The sequence below is a fragment of the Mycteria americana genome, chromosome 2 (assembly GCF_035582795.1).
Source record: "Mycteria americana isolate JAX WOST 10 ecotype Jacksonville Zoo and Gardens chromosome 2, USCA_MyAme_1.0, whole genome shotgun sequence".
Lineage (NCBI taxonomy): Eukaryota > Metazoa > Chordata > Aves > Ciconiiformes > Ciconiidae > Mycteria > Mycteria americana.
In genome coordinates, this window is record NC_134366.1 from 21,056,340 (window position 1) to 21,078,578 (window position 22,239).

At 36.7% G+C, this 22,239-nt stretch overlaps 1 protein-coding gene across 2 annotated transcripts in view; it reads left to right on the forward strand.

The window, feature by feature from the left end:
* The window catches only part of DNAJC1 (DnaJ heat shock protein family (Hsp40) member C1), a 113,539-nt gene that overhangs the window by 65,982 nt on the left and 25,318 nt on the right, over positions 1–22,239 (forward strand). For both annotated transcript variants that reach the window (XM_075492673.1, XM_075492674.1), the window contains one exon: positions 4,520–4,686. In XM_075492673.1, the coding sequence (XP_075348788.1) occupies positions 4,520–4,686 (167 nt within the window). The remainder of the gene's footprint in view (positions 1–4,519; positions 4,687–22,239) is intronic.

Here is a 22,239-nt window from a genome sequence, read left to right on the forward strand (position 1 = left end):
TTTTTTGATCATATTTTCCGTGAATTCTTGTTCAGGCTTAAAGCTTAGAAGCCTTGCAGAGAGAGGGAGCTCCAGCTTGATGTGTCATACTTTCTTTGCAGAAGTTCAGCACTTGTTTTTGGTTTGTTTCTTTCTATATGAAGCAGTCATTTTTTCTGTGAAAAATTCTCTGAATTCTTTACATTTACATCAACTGGCAGGTAAAATCAGTATATACTTTTCTGAAAACTTTAAAACATGGACCTCTGATATTTATTATGGAAAAAGCACCACTGTTTTATCACATGGCACTCGATCCAGAATGCTACCTTATTCCTTATCTTCTAAAAATGACAGCTGATATATCTTAAAGCAAATAACTATTAGCCAGATACAATTAATTCTGCCACTGGTAAAATTAATATAGTAACAAGGTAGAAGGACTAACAAGGAAGGTCAAAGTATCTGATTATGTGCAAGTAATTCATCAAACTTCAAAACCCGGAATATGGCACCATAAACTAGTAAAATGTATAGCCAGTACCGGAATAGTTTTGGAGGCCTTTAGAAACACAAATTACTGTACAGGTAAGAGAGTTAGCTAGTTTTTATCTGTTAAAGTCTAGGGATCCCAGTGATGGGTGTGTTTATATGCTGTTTAAACACAGGGGACAAATTATATCTCTTTTTTTAACACTAAGTTGTTAAATACACAGTCAAATTTAGTCTTCCGGTAAAGAACTTGGTAGTTCTAAAGGTGGAAATTACTCATAGAAAATGAATATCCTTGCAGTATGAATTCAGCAAATGATAAAACAAAGTTTCTTCTGCTACGGAAAGATTAGAACTCTGTAAAAGTTGTAACTCATGTAAAATACTGATCATTTTACATTGAAGTGGTAGATATCAAACAATTTCCATAGTACTTAACGATCTTGGATTATCCATTTACTTTCTACTGTTGCCTACTTTTTAAATTCTATTTAATAAACTAGAAAAGTTACTACACTGTAATTTGGAAATTAAAATACATAATGTTCCCAGAAAATAGTAGTGAGAGTAAGCTATTAATTTACCCTGTTGAGGTTGAAGTCAGGCTCTGGTTTCATCAAGATTGTTTCTCTCCACTGCATTTAGTTGTGTGAGCACCAGTAACTCTGGTCATAGTTAAGGTCTGCTGGATATTGGTGCCTGCATAGGGCATAGTGGTTGGAGTGCATCTCCAGTGGACAGTGAGTAAGCTGTCAGAAAACTTGGAGGAACCTCTGAAATATTTTTCTGTATGTTTTTCCTGCATTTCAGTTAGGTTTATATGCAACAATATTAGAACAATATTTGAGACTGGAGGAGAAAAATGCATTTTAAAAGCCTGTTCTGTTATAGTGGATGGCCACATAGTCTAAACCCAGCACCATTAGAAGATAACACCAAGTATTAAGGCAGCAGTTGTGTTTCAAAACTCTGAATCACAGCTGCAGTTGTCACTACTGTCAGCACCATCAAACACATCCTTGCTTTAGGTTGTGGTGGTGGCAGCAGCACCAGCCTCCTGGCTCTCTGTCAAGCCTTAGCAGATGTAGGATTCAGCTGTCTAGGCATCGTCTACTATTTGGAAAACCTGATCCTTTTTCTCTTCAGGGGAAAGCACCAGGTCAGGTTGGAAGTGTCTTTTGGGCTGTGAGTTGAATTGCTGATAATGAAAAGATAACATGGAAAGAGAGAGGTTTTATTCCTAGGTGTCTGCTGTGGACTTCTGTTTCAGTGATCTGTTTTGCTTTCTCCATCTTCATCTGAAAGAACAACAGTGCTTGGCTGTCTTAAGTTGGGGCGTCATAGTGTACATCATAACCTCTGAACATAACTTCTGAACTTCCCCTATCTAAAATCTTTTATGGTTACTGTTAAACCACTTTTATGTGCTTTCCTATTCTAAAAAGTGGCTTTCAAAAATTCTGAGGTGAAACTGTTCTCAATTTATTGGGTTATTGGGAACCCTATGTCAAAGGTACTGTGACTTCAATTCTATTTATTTTTTTTAATTCACTATGACAGCCATGGTGGTATGTAAGGGATACGCTGAACTCTGTCTTCTTGTATATGTACGGGTAACAGTAGAGGCAGGTTTTTTAGTTCTGGTTGAGTGCTTGTTTGAGGTTATACAGCCATCTTCTCTAGGTGGGACTTCTCGTTCCTTTGATAGTCAGCAAACAGCAGGGTGTCTTATCTATGTTAGGTCTTCCCCTCTCACTTAACTGCCTGAAGAAAGCCTAGACACTGTCTTTGATACCTCATTTTAAAGTGGGGTGCAGTGCCTTCTGGAAATACTGTTACAGATTTAGTTCTAAAACTACAGAAAGAGCCTAGATGACCTATTTGCAGGCTACGCTCTTTGTTTTTAAATGTTAGTTAGATGCATTCAGGCTTTAACTATTTGCATATTTTGAGAGAGAAAATTAGCAAACAGTAGCTGATGGGGTGCAAGATACAGAAAAATCCAGCTGTCTCGGTGTGTCTCCACTGTTAAATAATTCCAAGTGAACACACACAGGATGCTTGATTATTTTGCAGGATGGAAATACAGGAGTGGAAATTGTCATTTAAGGTAACTTCCTATAATATTTTTGCCAGCTGCTGAAGCCATTGTTACTTATCCTTGCAAATCTTAACTCTGACTCCAGAAAGAGGAGTTGCCACTTACAGATGGCAACTTTGAAGAAAAATGAGATAATGGTTAATATATGTGATTTGCTTAAAAAAATTACCTTTTGAAATAGACAAAAATAATTTTGCAACAGTATTGTCTTTAACATCTGAACAATGAGAGAGATGCTGGTTAACGTTTTTGGGCTTTCTTTTAGTTTTGTTTTTTGGGGAGTATATGTCATTTAGTTATATTTACTATGCATGCCTATAGAAGGATGCTAAAAAAATCCAAATACAAGTTTTTACTTAATATTTCATTTATTGCTTGTAATTGTCAAATTACTCTCAAGTCAGAGATTTTTCACAAAAAGACGTCTCTGAACAACATACATTTAAAAGTTCAAAAGATCATTAGTCATTCTGTTAACTTTCAACATCTGTATGAATTTCCTGTTCTTTTTGGACTTCTGAAAGGTGCCATGAAACAGTTGTCTCTCCATTTATTGTTCTCTTAAATATTCAGTTCCTAGGAGTTTGCCAAGTCCGTGGCGTCTTTTCACTGTTCTGTTCCTGCACATACACTGTTAGGAAAAGGAATTCTGCATCACAGTCTGTAGGGAACAGTCCTTCTGTCCTCTTTAGGATTTTTTTTAAGAAGATTCTCGTGAAAAACCGATATTTCTCCTCTGGTGCTCAGAAAAGTATTAGGGCATGGTTGCAAAGGCAAATAAGCTGATCTAATGGCCCACTGCTGCTGAGAAGTGTGCTTCTCCTTTTCCTTGCCCACCACCTTTAAACGACTTGGATTCTTTCTTTTCGTTTGAGTGTAAAGGAGTAATTTTCTACTAGATTACTGAATTGAAATCATTTGCTAAGTGGTTGGATTACTGTTGAAGCACAAATAGAAGAGAGAGGAGCACATAAGCACACAGTGGAGAGTGGAAAGGTAGAGTAGAACTTTCCTCTCTTGGCTGCAGCCAGCCGTTAGATCAGCTCTTTCAGTTTAGTAGCATCCTTAGGAGCATCCAGTTATTGTGAATGCAGCATATTTTTGAAACAATGAGGAAAAAACAAAAGCATCCCACTTGGCATACCTGGGGTTTCTGGATGCTTTCTGAGTGTTCAAGCTTCTTTTTCTAATCCTCATCCTCTTGTCTTTCCTAAAGTTCTGGCAATTTTTGATCAATCTTAAATCTTTCTTTTGAGATCATCTTATATAGTGGATATGTTTTCAGTTGCTGGGGTTTAGGTTGTTGTTGTCCCGCCTTCCTGTCCCCTGAGTTTGCTGCTCCCATTTAGTACCATTTGAAGGACAGAGAGCAGAAAATAGTGATTAGTTTGAGAAATGAGGTCCAACATTTAAATCTTCCTAAATGTGTAAGTGCTAGAACAGAGCTATTTGTAGTTACAGAAATCTGAGAACAGAGAAGCTATCTGTTGACTCAGAAGCTTTTACTCAGCACAGCTACCATAAAGCAATACAAAATTGTCTAAAACTCACCTTCCTACCTTTGCCAGTTTCTTTGAAGCCAGCTGAACTTTCAAAATCTTTTAACAACTCCCTATGCTTTTGCCTGTACTAATCTTAATTGCCAGGTGGTGTAGCAGCAACAAGAGCTAACTGTGTTTTTGAGGTGCTCCTCATTTGGCCCTTTAAAGCATAGTTCAGATAGAACAGGGGCTAGGTGTGTGCATTGCTATTTACTTTTCATAAAAATAAAATTATTTTGCAAAACTCTGAATTCTCTTTTTAACAAAGAAATTGAAGCCTGTTCCTCAGTGGAAATTTTAATATAGCATTAAGAGTTGAGGTGAGGAGCTAAGCCTACTTCTGAATTATACTTCTCTGCAGTATTAGTAGCATTACTTTTCCTTCTTCTTTTTTACTTTTATATAGAGGAGAAGAAGCCTAAAGTCAAGAAACCAAAATCGGAATTCCCTGTATACACAGTTCTGGAGTCAAGTGCGTATATACCATCATATGATCATGGAGCTTCAATTGAAGACATTGAGGAACAGATGGATGATTGGTTGGGAGGCAGGAACAGAACACAAAAAAAGAAGGTAAGTTCAAAATCTTTCATGTTGTTATATATTTTAAATGTTGATTCATTTGTTTGCCTCTTAAGAAAACGGAATAATGTATGTATACCACCACAATATTCATATACCATTGAAGTCTGAAACTATTAATTGTCAGGCAGAGACATAATGGAAAAGAATTATATCGATGTTCAATGTAATTTGTGTAATGATACTGGAAATGTTGTTATAATAGGATGTCGTTGATTAAAATATCTGAAAGCTCTCTGTGGTTTCTAATATAAATACTATTCTTGTTCACTAGAAATTAGTAGAACATAATGCTGTCAAGTTATATGAGGCTTGGTTCTTTCTCTTAATTGTAGTTAATAACATTTTGCTTGCAAGAATAGGTTCGTCTCTATATTAAAAAAAAAAAAGGCAAAGGAAAAAGAAAGAAGAAACCTTTGCTTCTTAATATCCAGGTGTAGTATCTTTTGATTATGGAACTGCTTATGTACTTTGTGCATTTCATCTGACTTATGGAAAAGTCCTAACAATTCAACTTAGGCCTATTGTTAAGGTTCTTGCTATTTAGAGGTGAGGGTTCTTAGTGGCAGTTAGTGTAATTATCTTCTGGTAAATTTTATTGAAACAACATACTGGCTTGAAAAGTTTTCATCTTAGAACTGAGATATACAGGTGACAGAAGAAAGGTTATAAATTGGTCTCCTGACTTGAAAATCTGCCTTGCCTGGAAGACTGAGATGAGATGAGTGGTATGTTTGGAGTGGAGTTAGGGCAACACATTGCCTTCGGCGTCAAAATAGTGAAAGAAGTTCCTGCTGTCATTTGTTTGATCCCTCCGTGCTGCAGATTTGCTTACTCCTTAGTTGTTTTCAAGCCTGTGAAAAATACTCCCTCCCATTTTTGCCCATACCTGAAATTTTTACTAAAATAATTTGAATTTTGCTTGTTTAATCATCTGATACTATTGGATTCCTAAGCTTCATGACTTCCCAGTTGCCAATTTTCTCTTGCTGTTACTTTTATCTTTGTGTAGTATTTAGTACATCTGCATTATGTTCACTTTTATATTTCTGTAACAAATCTGTTCTGCAAATATGCTTACCTTTTGACTTCTGTGTAAGGGATTGACGCTCTGAATCCTTAAATGCTGGAGCTAATTTTCATGTACTAAGAGAAAGTAAGAATTCAGGTACTTAATTCTATAGTTGAGTTGCCTGGGAGTTAAGAGGATATGTACAGTCATTGCTTTGGTTACCTTAACTCAAGAAGCACCTGTGGATTGAATTCCTGTTAGTTGCATCTCTGTGAACCAGCTTTGCTTACCAGGCTGTGTGGGCAAATGATTAAAGGAGAAAAGATGTATGTTTGTTTACAGTAGCTTGGGTTGGTTGTATGCTTGACTATCTGGATCCCCAAATTCACCTTCCCCTCTGATGGAAATGGAGCCTTTCTTTGGATTTCCATGAAAATGAAAGAATTGAATAAGACTGGACCTATTCCATCTATAATTTTGCACCTCCTACACAGAGTATATAGAATTTGTGTCTTCAGAGTCACTGCTAAGAGAACAAGTTGTAGGTACATCCTTTCAGAAACAGGAGTCACAGAAATTAAAACATATCAAAGAATTGTTACTAAAAGGTAAGTAACTTGTTTTTCTATGCTCACACCTAGAGTTCAGTATTGCATGTCATCACTTTGATTCATGAGTTTATTTTTTGAATTATATTCAGTTACAAATGGGGTTAACATTTTAGGGACAAGCAGGCAATTTTCAGGTATACTGTCTGGGTAAAGTGTTTGACCTGAACAAACTGTGATGAGATGTGCTTCCTTTCCTTGACAGCTAATATGTTACAGCAATGCAACATCGACATTTAATACAGTAGTGGAGAGAAACAGATTCATAAACTGTACAAAGAAATGGAGAATATACGTTACTGCCTCTAGTAGCTTGTAGGAGCCATTTGTATGTCAATGTGAGAATGTCTGTGTCATATGATTTGTAATAAGCTCACTAGGAAAATGGTTGTACCACAAGTGAATTGTTCCTAACTGTCATTCGACACATTTTCTGTTTTAGAAAGATGTATTGTCCTCCACTACACATCATAGATGTGAACTGAGACAGCCTCCTCCTTCTGCCTCCCTCTTCTGCTTCTTGTGTGGATATGCAAGTGGTGTGTAACATTCACCTCCCACTTCTGCTTGTCTTAGGAAAAAGTTACTCTTTCATAAATCATTTTGCCATCAGACTTTATCTTGGGATTGTCATGCTTCACTCATGAGAAAGCTTGTTAGCTTTTTTTTTTCTTTTCTTTCATGATAGCTCAGGGATGTGGATTATGTACAGTCAGCCAGGCTTGAGAGCAGTTATCCATGTGGAAAGATCTAAATAGCTTGATAAAATATTATGTTACTATGTCATCCATCCAGAAATAAGGAAGTGGAGTTGCTGTCCCTGATGCTGGTATCCTGAGTGTAGATGATTACAATTCATTTCATACTGTTCATGAACTGCTTTGCACTATTGACCTTTGTACTTTAGGAGGTGCCTGTAATCCATGGACTAGTGTTTTGGAAGTGCTATACCATGCAGACTGCCTAGTTTGATAAAAATTTAGATTATATTCAGTTGTTAGGTTGAAGTCAGTCCCTGTGATTATTTTTTTTCTTTTTAATACATGATAATATTTAAATGCTTAGGTTCCTTTAATTTTGGGGGGGGGGGGTTTGAAAGCTGGTTTAATGGCTCATGGGCTACAGTCCTGTAAGCTGTTTACTAATGTTTCTTCCAGCTTGGAAGAGTACATTTGCGCTCTTTGGAAGAGTGAATTTGGAAGTCTAAGGTTATGAATTTAGATGCATCAAAGATGTATAAAAGAAAAATTAAGATTTTTATTGTTCCATCTGCAACAGGAATCTGGATATTTTTCTGACAGATATTAGTCTAGGAAGTAACATTATCATAGACTAAATAGCTGTGTAAAGTAGATTTGCCAACATGGAGAAGATAATGGCTTTCAGAAGTATCTGACTCATCATTGTTTCATTAAGCTTACATGAGAGCTCTACATTTTATTTATAGAGCAAGAGTGTGGCTTTGGCACTGCAGAAAAATAAAATGAGAATTTTCTTCGTAAAATAAGTTTTACTAATTATTGACGATAACTGGAATTCTGTATTTGTAAAGAAAAAAAGGATATCTGTGTTTCTGTTAAGGGTCTGATGGATTTAAAATGAGTGGTTTCAGAGGCCAGTGTCCTGGACCTCGGAAAAAAAAAAAAAATCACTTTTGTTTAGTAGTCTAGAAAGACATAACTTTTTGCTGATCTTTTCAATATGTCTGATCAGTCAGGAGGTATAGGAATAAAGTGCAACTTGACAAAAGTTAAGCTGTTGGATATTGTAACTTGAATAGGAGAAAAAGATAAATGTTGATGTAAAGAAATAGGTCAAGAGGAATTGGGCAGAGGGGCTGGAGTTAAGATTAACCATGATCTGGGGATAGCTTTGGAATAAAACGAATAATTTGCTTCAGTGTTTATTGAAGATGATCTTGGAAGTAAAGGCTAATGAAAATTGCTTGGAAATGAGAATTGCCATCTCTAATGGGGAGGTAAAATTTTAATCTCAAATTCAGAAGACTTTGTAGGCTAGTCCTCACCCCAGAATTCAAAGTATCATCCTTACTGAAGAGCAGACATTGCCCTTTTTAAGAAGGAAAAAAATATATGCTACTGTCACCCTACTAAGTGACCTAACTATCAGTTCAAAATGAAAGACCAGCAATGTAAAAAGTACATGCAAAATAATATAAAATGCAATTTGGAGTACCAGTGTGGTTTTGGATTGGTCTACTAATTGATAGTTGCTTAGAAACATTTGGGTTTTTTCTATGTGGTGTCTGAATATGATATGGAAGCTGTTAATATACTGTTGATTATTGTTTCCATAGGGTTTAGGTATTGAAGTAGATAAGGAACAGGCTATAGAGAAGAAAACAGCTTCCTCCTTAGGCAAGGTAAAATGATCTACCAAGGGATGTAGAAAGAGGAATATTTTTTGATTTTTCATAAGGTTACGTAGCTGGCTGAAACATACTTACAGATTAGTAAAGTTACTCTCCTGTCTTAGTTTGAGAACTCACTAAGTTTCTCCCCATAAGGGGCTTTTCTTGCTATGTTGTTACTCTAAGTAGAACTGAATATTAAAAGAAAGTGAGCTATTGGGTGCTATTCTTTATCTGTCACCAAAAGGTGACTGGAAAAAGTGTTCTGTGTATGCTTGTTAGGAATTAAGGGAAATTTAGAGGGAATGTTACCATGGGCTTCCTTCTAGGTGGCATTATTTTGTGGTCTGCATATGTTGTTAAGCCAGTATTGCATTACTTTGTAGCCATTTAACCCTCTACTTTACTGTTGGGCAACCTATTATGTGGAGCTAGAAGAAAAAAAGAGCAACTTATTAGAGGACATGTTTTGTTACATCTGATCTTTTTCTGTCCGTTCTGCAAATATTCATGCAAGAAAATATGTATTTACTGTTTCTGGAATCATTCTATTGATGAATCATTGCCAAGTAATTTCTCTCCCGGTGGGATTTCTCTCATATTCTTTGTTCTGATTTGATTTTGCATTATTTGTAACACACGTTGTTTTCATGAGAGTCCATTGTTTATGTGAATAATGTTGTTGCATGAAAATCTTGGCCCTTGAGAAATCAGTGGGAGATTTATCGTTGTCTTCAGTGGGACCAGGATTATAATTCCTTTTGGTTTACAGATTGCTCATCTTCTTCCACTGGAATCTCCTCTTCATTCCATATAATTATTTGACTCATTCGTCTCTGAAGATAGAGTTCCAAGTTCTACCTCAATGAGGGGTGAATATTTTTGACCTTTTGATATTTGCTTGCTCTGTAAAGGGGAGATAAAGGTGGAGAAAGACAGTGCCTGATCCCTTCCAGCTGGACCAGATGTGTGGCTAGAAAATCATGTTTCTCATTATTTTTGTTTTTCATGTTATCCTGCGGCACTTCTTGGCATTTGGGTGTTTGTGATATTGCAGGAGCACCTGGCTTGATTTTACTAAAGCAGGAGTAGTAAAAACTATTTTTGTGTACAGAGCTTGGGAAGCTTAGATAACATGGATCTCCTGCATTTGCTCCGCTTTAGTTTTTACCCTTAAATTAGGATTATTAAAAATACCATGAAACAAAAGTATACGTAAGCATTGTTTTCACACCATTTATTGGTAGGTGCTAGAAACATAGCAGTTACCATTTTTTCCAGTTGTTGAACTGTAGGCTGTGGTCATCTTGTAGTGAACTCTTTTCTGGTTAAAATGCAGTTTGTGTTTTTATTTTTCTCAGCCTGGGCCATCAAAGCACTGTGTTTCATAGATAGGATATTGATAACCAAGTGAGCTTTTTAATCATGAAGGTTTTATTTGAAAGCTGGCTGTGGAACAACAATATAAAAGAACTTAACTTTAAATGTACAAAGGAGGTCTCTCTGCTTTATAACATTAAAAGGCAAAATGCTATACAAATGCTAAATTATTATTTTGTTAGTTTAAAAAGTATAGTTATGACAATTAAATCTTAGTCATCTTATAATCTTGCACATTTCATAATTGCCAGCTAGCCTGCCACCTGCTCTCTTCTGCCTTGAATCTTCCCACATCTGTGCTGCTTTGAAATCTGAGTATGCTTTTTCTTTAGTAGCAAATAACATGGTGCTTGTTCTAATCAGATGTCATATGATGGATTACCTGAATACAGTTTCCAGGCTTTTAAAAAATGTTAATTCCTTAAGCAAGCAGTTTGTATCTTAGCAGGATTAAGGTGCTGTGTAAACCAGATGTTTTAATAAATTGATCTTCAAGGGGAAGGGTTACTCTGTTTTAGTGTGCTACCTGAGGTCATCTAGTTTTGAAATAACTTAATTTTCTTTTTCTAAGCAGTGAAACAAATATGGTATCTGAAAAGCATGTCTGTATTCTAAATCTCCTTTATTCCTGGGACAGGTAAAAGTAAGCAACTAGCAGTCCAAGGTTCCTCATGGTGTCCTGCTCGTGTTTTTTGACCCTGACCCAGAGGGATTGTTGTAGGTTGAGAAAGTAAATCACTCTGTGTGCCCATTGAATTTAAGGGTCTATGTTGAGACTGCCAGCAACCATACCTGTTAGTGTCAGTTATGAAGCTATTCACTAGGAGCTAGTCTAAGCTCATAATACATTTTAACCTGAGCTCCAAACTCTCGTCAAATGGTGATACCTTTGATCGCTATTGATCTGGGCCACATTGGATTTAGTAACCCTGAGGTGAAAATCTCAGTATTCTACTACCAAACTCTTAAGCAATGTAGTGTCACTGAAAAGATACTTCATTTTTTAAAAAGCATCCAAAAATCTGCATTAGAGTGGTACTGAAAGTGTTAAGTCAGAAGACTCCAGGCTTTCCTGTGGTTTATTATGGTTTGTGTCACTGCAAATGTTGTGGACTCAGCCTGAGTAGAATATTGGGTTTTGCATTTTAAAATAAATCTACAGTTTATGTCCTATAGGTAACTCCTACAGTTATCATATTTGCATTAGAGTTATTAGTGTTAATGAAAAAGCTGCTTTTGTCCTATACACATACTTTTTAAAATAGGTGTTTAAGTCTACCTATATAATATACTCACGCTCCTGCCTGAGGTCAGTGAACAGGTACAGACCAATGTATATATGTTTCTTCTGTGCAGCAGAATGATATTGATAAAATATTGATGATAACAGTTGGGACAGTGTGGAGAAGGCATCCTTTTGTTATATACTGTATTTGTGAAGTAGGGAACAGGACTTGATTTACCAAAACAGTAGACAGGCACCTTGGTTATTCTAAAACGTTTGTGTAATTTTTTTTGTCCCATACATATATATTAGTGATTCTATTCCTCTTTCCCTTCCTCTTTGCTAGCCACCAAGTCAGTCAGCCTAATGAACAAAAGAAAACTAGAAAAACTTTGAGTTTTTCAAGTATCATACTTAACAGCCAATGTGTTTGTTGGTTTTATGGCTAATCTTTTTGTTTCTTTATGTGACTGTTGAACCAGAGCAGTCTATTTCTAGCAAATTAGTGTATTTAGCATATTTCTAGCCAATTGGTGTATTTTTTATTTTGCTTAGCAACAATAGATTTATGTACTCTTTGAATCATCTTTCCTTAAATGCAGACAATAATCTTCTTTTTTTTCAGGCTTCTGTCTTAAATATTTAAGCCTCTATGGACTTTACTTTGGACTTGAGTAGCTTTAAGGAGAGAATAAATGTGATTTTTTAAAAAAATATTATTTTTAATTATTGTGTTTTCCTTGGAGAGGATGACCCACATCTTTAAATCTAGAATAAGACCTCTTTGCTTTTGAGCTGTGAGTATCAAATCATTAGGGTCAGAAATCTAATTTTGTCTGCAGTATTAAACATGCAATGCTTTTAATCCTCAGCTTTTCTTAAGGAAGAATAAAGTTATAGGATGATGATATATTCTTCAACTAGCATCTCAAGTTGGTGTTCTCAGTGTTATGTATGGCAGATATACATCAAAGAACAAATTGTATTTGTAAATACAAAGTGAAGAAAATAAATTATCCTAGCAATGGATTCAGAGAAAATAGTTGTTATGACTGGGACAAATGCCAGAAGTAGTAAGCATTGAACCAAGAGTTACAGAATTTTGCCTAAAATAGGTCAGGAATATATAAAGACTGTGAATCAACACTAAGTGAATAACTGCTATGTAAGAATGTGGAATTTATGGATTTCTTTTTCTGCTTTTCTCTCTTCGACCTACTAGTTAGGTTGCATAGGTTAACAAAACATAGGAAGCTTTTTATTTCTTTATTTATTCTTGTATTTATAGAAAGTAATGGTAGGTTTATAGAATATGTAGTTCAATAATATTGTGCTCTCAAATGTGCCATGCTGAGGCTGGCTAGAACTAGTTTGGATAGAGAGGTGGTGTAATCTATGCAAACAGGAAAGTCATGCTATGAGCCTTTAAGGAGAATATTTAAAAGCATCTAAATGATACAGAGAAATGATTTGATATGACAGCCAGGGAAAAAGTCTTTTGGAAACAGTATGTTTCACAGCACAACCAAAATTCAGTCTAGACTGCAAAGGAAACAAACAGCCAAAATATATATATTTCTCTAAGGACATTTCCTAAAGATAGTAACAATATGATATATAAACACTTACACACTAGTTAAAAAAAAAAATCAGCCATGCATATGTATTGAATTAAGGCCATACAGTTGACATTCACCTGATATTTCCTGATCTTGATTGAGTTTTTAAATTTTCTGTCTAATTAAATATAGTAGCATAGGTTCTTGTCTTGTACAGACAAGAAAAATAATACACTGATTTCAGCACCATGCTATAGATGCTGTGGTGTCAAATGCTAGCTTTCAGTAGTTTTTCAACTGAATCTGTATTCCAGGAGAAGTGATTGATGTGACTTGCTGCCATAATTCAATCTGACTAGTTTTACATGTGGGTTTTCTGTATGTAGTCCTCAGTTTTTTGAGTCTGTCAGTTGAAAACTACCCAAGAGCTCAAGTTAATTGTGCAAAGTGTTAATCTGTGTGGATAAACATGCAGGGTTTTTAAAATGCAGCTCTATTTCTGCACCAGGCAGCACTATAACCTCTGTTTAGACACCTGCCTAGGTCCAAACTAGGACTATATAGCTTCTGTTATATTAACTTTTATAACATGGGTTGGACTTCTTAATTTACCTCAGGTCTCAAGTCCTGTTTCATTTCTGAGATTGACATGATAGTTGTCTATCACAGAAAGACATGGTAGCTGACGTAAAAGACACCTCATACCTGTGAGGAGGAATAGGAACTCAGTCTTTCTCAATCAACAGTTGAAAATCTGACCCTCTTCATTGGGAGTGTCCCTTCTGTCCTGAAGCTGATATCCATTTTGCATAAATTTGCAAGAAGCTGTGCAGTGCCTTTGTAAATATGAGTCTTCATTGCACTGGTTTTGTCTTCCTCTCAGCCTGCGAGACATGTAGAAAAATATCAGCTGGGACTGCTCCATTTAGCCCAGTTGTGGTCAGGGGGTGGTGGAAATCCCGATTTTCCTTGGCAGTGCTCCCTCCATGTCACCTCCCAAAGCAAAGTTACTCCTGTCTCAACTACGAAAGGAAGAGTAGAGAAGCAGAAGGAAGAGACTGTAGTTGCACATATAAGGGGTAGAAGCTGGAGGAAGACGTGAAAGCTGGTTAGTCACTGTGACCTTGCCCCACTTGCTCCTGCCCATCTGACAGAAGGGAGAGAGGGCAGTCCAGCGTTGACACAGTGTATCCTCAGAATTTTGCCAATAAACGAGAGGCAAGGATGATAAATATCCCTGAAATGGGATTTTCACAGGATCCACAACTTAGGGATCAGAAAGAATTTGCCGTTTATGGCACCAGCTTCTGTAGTGCAATTCACTGCTGCTCTTTTCGGGTTTTTAATGTGAATTTGAAAAGTGCAGACTGTTGCAAAATAGTTAGTTACTTTTCTTGGTATGAGTTTAGCTATCTTTAAATTGGAGAATGAAGTTAGCATCAAATAAATCTAGTTTTAATTTATAAATGTAAATAAATATTGATGTCTCTATATCCTATTTTCCAGACAAACCAATTAAAATCTGGTTAGATTCAGCATCTTACCTTCTTTCACAATGCACAATACTGCTGCTTTCCTTTTCTTCCTGAGGCCATGACTATAGTGGGGTTTGGCCAAATTTATTTGTAGACATTTCCCAGAAACTATAATCTAGGGTAAACTCCAGCAACTAAAAATAAGCTGAACAATGTGAAAGATGTTTGCCTTTTGTTTTCAGAGTGAAGATAAATACGTAACCCTGCCTTGTCAAGGAGTGATTTAATACTACTGACATAAGCATTTTGCCACTTAAGAATTTTCAGAGAATCTCAATCTAGTTATTAGCCATTTTGTGGATAGTTTTTGACAGGCAGGATGCAGTCTTGAGAAGATCACCTTTAGTCTTCAAACCCTCAGTTCAGCACACTTGAGCGTGCAATTGTGTTCCATTTAAATGATTAGGAGTTGTGTCCGTGTTTGAAGTTAAGTACACTTTGAATTGGGATGCAAATTATTTGGCCTGAACCATTCTTTACAAAATGCTACTGGATAATATATTACTTACCCAAACCTGCAAAAGAGGAGAGCACTCTTAATGATGGCACAATATGAGAAATGGTACATTGTAGTTGAGATTTGTTTGTCATATTGGTGATGGCACTTCCCATAATTTCCAAAAGGCAGAATTTATTAAATACAGTGACTATCCTTGAGATGCAAATTGTGAAGGAGTGGAGGTTCTCACATTGTTTGCAACTGAGTACTATGGAAAATCTGTGTTTTGCTGCAGCCCTAGGACTTTCACAAAGTAAGCATGCATTTAGAGCATGCACTTACTTACAAAAGTAGCAGGTTTGATGTGTTGTATAGCATCAGATTTTTTACATAGACCTCTTTAGGGAACATCAGCATTCTGACCATCCAAAGTTCTCCTAGTGATGTTCTCTTTTTAATCATGAGATAAACTGTGTGCCTGGATTTGTTATTTTGTTAAAACACACACACACATGAACACAGAAAACATAATACTTCGATTTTTACTATTTACTAGGTGATACTTGTAATTCACATTGGAAATCTGGATTGGAACAGCTCTATAAAGAAAATAATGTCAACAGAGAATCTAGGTAGTAAGTTAGTAACTTATAGTGTGTGTGTGTTTGGTTTTTAACTATGCTGGTCTCGACTGCATATCTATCAGTATCAGCAATATTTCACTGCCTTGAGCTTTTTCTTTATTGCCCTTGTTTGGAAGACTTGCCCAGTAACGAGAAGGTGAGTGCGGGAAGAATGAGACTGACATTAATGGTACATTTTCAAATGGCCACAAATTATGGGAAGGAAAAGCTGTGTGTAAGAGAAAACCGAAGGCTAACTTTGATTTTTAATTAGCCCAGACTTTGTGGTTATATTTGGGAATTTGACAGGCAGATTCAATGCTTATATGTTAAGCAGTTTAAATAGTGTTGCCCTTATTTTCAATTACACATATACTATTTAATGATAATTAACAATTTTGATAGTTGGGGTTCTTTTGGAAGTGGAGTTGCTTGAGGTTGCCATCACAGATCCGTGTTTTATGAATTCATGAAAACGTCTCCCCCCCCCCCCCCCCCCCCATGTTATTACATGATAACTTGGACTGTTGGAAAACAGAACTGAAAATTTAGTTTAGTATGGGCCATGTTCATGACATTTTCCAGGTAGCCCATTTAAGGTCCTAAAAGACTATTGTTTCTGATTCTTGCAGGCATATTCTGGTGGGATAGCAGGTTTCTCCTTCCCTTTCTTTCCCTTCCCTTTCTTTCCTTTCCCTTTCTGGCCAAAATTCACAGCTGCCTTTAGCCATGTCAAAATATCTGTTAGGTTACCATTCTCTATTTTTGTTCTGTCCCAAAGAGAACTTGTATACTGAAACCAAATATCTTGAGTTTTGGTATTCTGCTTAGCAGAATTTTATCGTCTTTGGACATCTTGTCCATTTGGAGAAGGGTGCTGGATTTTTCTTTTGTGTTTTAACGTACTGATAGACCTAAGCTGATGAGCCATACTTAGTATAGAAGAAATATTTGAATATCACTGGTGGAGATAATTGCTCTGTAATTGTGCAGTATGTTTGTGCATTTTTGGGATGCAAAGTACCTCCTGCATTTGAGTTTAAAATGAAGACATAAGAATATCCAGGCTGTTTTAGGGAATAACTGATTACTGGCAGAGCAACATAGCATTGCCAGTGAAATAATATAGTTGCATTTGATGTGGGAGGAAGAATGTTATTTAGACATTAACTGTGGTGTTGAAATAATTCTGATGGAGGCAGTTGAAACTATATTACAAAGGAAGGCAAGGGACAAGAAAACAAAACCTGATTTTGGATAAGCTATTTAAGGTGAACGAAGGTAGGAGAAACAGGTTGCCAGCAATAGACCAAGGTAAAAAAAAAAACAACCCACCAACAAAAAAAAACAACAACCAAATCCAAAAGTTACTGAGATAGAGATCTTATCCTATGGTAAAGTGTGCCAGGAAGCAAGACAGAAAAGCTGGACAAAGGACAGAAGAGGACAGCACTGTGGAGCAGTCAGTCAGCAGAATTAGCAGTGTGGTAACATCTTGTTCATTATGACACAGACTGTGAGACTCAGGATGTTTTAGTGTATTGAATGATTTTTAATACCCTATGTTAATGTTTTCAAAATACCCATAACGTGCCATGTTCTACTGAAGTGAATTGAAGATTATACAGCCCAATATATAACAACTCAATGCTGTTAAATATTTGACACTTGCTTAGACTGCTTAGTATTTCGTGAGACAAATAATAACCTTGCAAGGAAAAACGCTCCTTACTAGTAAAGACTAATCATATGCTTCAATGTATCTGCATGCCTTTGGGCTCATCTTCTCTAGTGAATTTAACAGCATGGCCAAAGATCTTTAATGTATCAAGTAATTATGAAAAAAGTTGCCACCTGCAGTCTGTTGAGGACTTACTACCCTATGCACTTATTTATTGAAGTTTATGAAAGTTACAAAATTATTTTCCTGAAAGATTCATTGACCTATGTACTCTAGAAGATTTGCAATTTCATGTTCTCTATCAAATGGTAATACTTTTCAAACTGCATTTAAAAATCCAAATAGAGTGGTGTTTTGAGAGAGAATTAAACGAAAAACATTTATTCCTTTTCTTTGGGAATTTGTCTCCACATTAATGTATCACAGGCCAAACCTAATTACCTATTCAACCTATAGTTTATTTGATCTGCATGCCTGAGTGTCCTACAATCAAATTTACTGAAGAGCTTCTCACTTTTTACTGCATTAAAACAATTGCCTTGAAGCAGCTAACAATTAAAAAATAAATGAGTTAACACTTTCTGCTAAGTGCTACCATTTAAGTTGTAATATGCAATTAAAAACTACATTTTAATTTCTGTTCAATTACATTGACTTAAATAGTAATTTTAGTGTTATATTTATGAACCATTTAATTGTGACATTTTTCCTCTGGCTTGCATGATAGAAAAGTAGATTTGATTTTGAGAATACAGCAAGAAATAACCTTTTTCTCCCCATGGTTTTCTGTAATGACAAACAGAAAAAGACAAAATTAGCTGGGCTTTGTGTAAATATGACAGAACAATTTAATTTCAAAAGCCATAAAAATATGTCATCATTTGAATTATTTTTCATGTTTTTGAAAACAATCTACTTCATAGGAGGAATATTCAGATTGCTTTACAGTAATGTATGTAGGTATTTGAAACATTCCTCCATGTATTTGGTCATGTTAATGGCTATAGGTTACAGAAAGCTTTGTACTAAGTCTAGAATCAAAGCCTGGTAGAACCTGAAGTGTGAAAACATTAATTGTAGAGCAGTGGCCTTTTTCAGGTGTGTATTTCTAGAGATAGATGCTTTACTACTATTTGGCTTTAGCTCCTTTTTTAAAAATGAAAATGGTATTTGAGTTGACGCATTGCAAATAACTAGTTAACATATTTTTATGTTAATACTAGAGGGAATTTGCTATGGAACAAGCTCCATGTTAGACTGGATTAGGATTATCTCTTCCCCTCTGAACCCAGTTCCCTCCAGGTCCTTTTAGCATGCTGAAAATCACTTTGTTTGAAGCATTCTCTAACTTCCAGCCTAAACTTATGGTAAATTAACACCTGAGTGCTCGTTTTCCCACTTCTGTGATGTGTTAGTCTGTTATGTTCGTGTAACTGGGTGTAGGGGTGTGAACAGGATCAGAAAACCATTCTAGATTAAACAAAAAAAAACCCTGGTCTAAAAAGCGTGTTTGTTTGTATTTTTATTTTCTAAAGCTGGATCTCTGTGTCTCTGGACAGATCTTATTTCATCCATTTGATAGTATCTTATGCTTTTTTGATCTCTGAATAACACTGGAAGCTTACAGTCACCCCTCTACCAGTAAACATGGTTCTTTTTATGTTACTTCCAGTTGATGAGCTTCCAGCTTATGTATAAATTGAAAAGATCATGCACTTTATTTAATGTCATCCCATTTGTATTACTAGATTCATAAAGTTCTTAGACATGCTGGTCTTTGCCAAGAACCAGAATTTTAAAATACCATTTTTTTTTCTGGTGTCCAATCCTGATGTTATAGAACAAGAGATGTTTGTTTCATGAAAATTTATATCTTAGGGCTGGAATGAACCTTAAGACATCTAGTGTGTTTCCTCCTGTTAAACAAGTTCAGGTATTGCAGTCACTTGTGCCTTTATTAGATGCTGAATATACCTCATTTTGGTGAGGACACAGCAGCTTCGCTACCAAGAAGGGTTCTTAGTATCTTTTAGTTAGACCATTGCTGGAGAAGTCATCACAGAACAGTCTTTCAATTCCTGTCCCATCCTTATAATTCAGTGTCTTCCATATAGCAGTGTCAGCATGACTGGTGATCCACTGCTTAAGAAAGGAGGAAGAGTATAATGTAAGAAAAAATATACTTTTTGTTCTGGAATTTTCAAAGTTTTATGTGAGTGGGCTAGCAGGAGAAGGATGGCAATAAATCACGTGATGAGTATGTACTGAGAGATGTACTAGAAGAACTGTAGCTCCTGAAATGTCATCCCTCATACCGTAGGAAGGATGACCTCTGAAAACAAAACTCAAATTTACTAGAATTGCAACAGCAGATTATAGGAGGCTGTGCCTCCATGTCTGTGTTGTGACTGCATGGAGGAGTTGTGGGATTTTGGATGCATTTCTACACTGAGGTTGATAGATACCTTTTTTTTTTCCTCAAGCCATGTAGAATTTTACGAAGTGTAACTTTGAAAAACCTTTTATCTCTGTTAATGGTTTCCTAACCTATAAATTACTTATACCTTCACCCAAACTGTTTTAATGGGGCTTTGTGATTCAGGATACAAGAATGGGCACAAATGTGAGTGTCCCTCTGAACATCAGGAAACGCTTTTTTACTGTGAGAGTGACAGAGCGCTGGCACAGGTTGCCCAGGGAGGTTGTGGAGTCTCCCTCCTTGGAGATGGATATTCAAAAGCTGTCTGGTCATGGTCCTCAGCAGCTGGCTCTAAGTGGCCCTGCTTGAGCAAAGTGTTGGACCAGATGACCTCCAGATGTCCCTTCCAACCTCAACCATTCTGTGATTCTGTACTGTTAAGTGGTATGCATTTACTCATTGAATTTAACTCCATTCTCAAAGAATGCAAGGGTAATGTCAGTTTTAATTGACTAAAAGAAAGTATTCTGAGAGAAACATCTTATTCATCAAGTATAAGTTATGTCTTTCCTGATCAAGGAAAACTGAAGTAGAAATGATTCTTCAAACCACCTCTCATTAAAGAAAGCTGGGGGTAGAAAGTTCATTAGTTAATTTAGGCTTCTGATACTATTTGAGGACTGTGTAGGGAGTAATTATTCTCTAACTTTAAATGAGGACATTTACTCTCTAATAACTTTGTTCTTGGTTTTGTGTCACTTTCATACATGCTCATTTTATCTGTGTTTTATGGAATTGTCATTTTTATCTGTGATCTCTTTGAACCTTTGTGATCATGAAAGGGCTTTAGTATTTCAGTGAAGGCAACCAATACATGCTGTTGTATAAAAGAAGTGACAATAACATCTTTAGAATGTAGACATCCATGGAAGATTTTCCTTTTTTATAAGCTAGTCAAAAAAAAGAAAAAATGTGAATAAATTTTTCAGAAGTGTCTAAATCACTGAGGGAGTAACTTTTGATTAGAAGTCAATAACTTTTACCTCAAATTACCATTGGTTAGTGTAGGAAATCCAACCAATTTGTTTTGTTATACCCAATAGATAACAATTTTTAAATATGTTTCTTGTGGAGGTAGATTTTCACACTACTGTATTGCTAGCAGAGTTTTACTTTTAATCTGGTATCTGTGCTGTTGTAACCAACAACAGCAGTTGTAGATGCTGGTAATCTTCTACTCCTGTAGTTTTGAGGGGAGATCACCAAAGAATTCTTCCCCAAAACTTCTCCTAAACACAAACCAGGATGCTGTAATTTGTTACTTCATAACTCTTTGGTGGGTTTACTGTGGCTGGCTGTCAGGTGCCCACCCAGCCACTCTCTCACTCCCTCTCCTCAACAGGACTGGAGAAGAAAATAAGATGAAAAAGGTCAAAGTAAAGGCATGGAGATCAAGTAATCAATTACTGTCACAGCCAAAACAGACTCAACTTAGGGACAATTAATTTATTGCCAGTTAAAATACAACTTAGGGACAATTAATTTATTGCCAGTTAAAATAGAGTTGGATGGTGAGAAACAAAGACAAAACCTAAAACACCTTCCTCCAACTCCCCTTGAAGTTGAAGGCTCAACTTCACTCCTTCTTTCCCAATTTCTCTGCCTCCTCCCTGCTCCCAGCGGCACAGAGGGGATAGGTATGGGGGGTTTGGTCTGTCTGTAACAGTTCCTCACTGCTGCTCCTTCCTTCTCCCATTTTTCCCTGCTCCAGCATGGGTCCTCCACAGGCTGTCGTCCTTCAGGATAAACCTGCTCCAGCGTGGGTCCTCCACGGGTCATGATTCCTTCAGGGCACATCCACATGCTCGAGTGTGGGGTCCTCCACGTGCTCCACGTGCTCCACGTGCTCCAGCATGGTATCCTCCATGGGGGCCAGGGAATCTCTGCTCTGGCACCTGGAGCACCTCCTCCCACTCCTTCTCTGACCGTGGTGTCTGCAGGCCTGTTTCTCACACTTTCTTTCACTCCTCACACTGCTGTGCAGCATTTTGCCCTTTCTTAAATATGTTTCCCCAGAGGTGCCACCAGCTTGGCTGACGGGCTCAGCTGTCTCCTACAGTGGGTCTGTTGGAGCCAGCTGGAGCTGGCTGTGTCCAACATGGGGCAGCCCCTCACCTCCCTCCAGAGAGGCCAGCCCGGCTACCCAAATCTTGCCACAGACACCTGATAAAATATTCTCACATTTCCTATCATATTTCTGAAGATTTTTACAATAAAATACTGAAGTGTTTTCATTCTTTTACCTCCCCTGTTTTTCCAGGTGATGTAGCTTTAACCAGATGATCGTTCATATCAATGACTAGTCATTAACAAGTCATTATTTTAGAGCAATTTCAGCTCTATTGACAAGAAAATATTTTTATTAAAGTAATTTAGAGATGGTTTTTGAGGTGTTCTTGTTCTGCAAACCTGAAAATCACTGCTCAGCATTGCTTTCCCCTACAGATTCTTTATGAAGAACTGGAGCACTTTCAAAGAAAGTATTAAAAACCGCTCTTGGCTCTGAATTCTCGAAGCAGGAATAAATAATGAGTAGGAAAGGGGAGGAAAGATCAGCTCTGAACAGCTTTTTGTAATTTGGGGATTTACATGAAAAATGGTAATACAAAATGGTAATACAAAAAGGTAATAC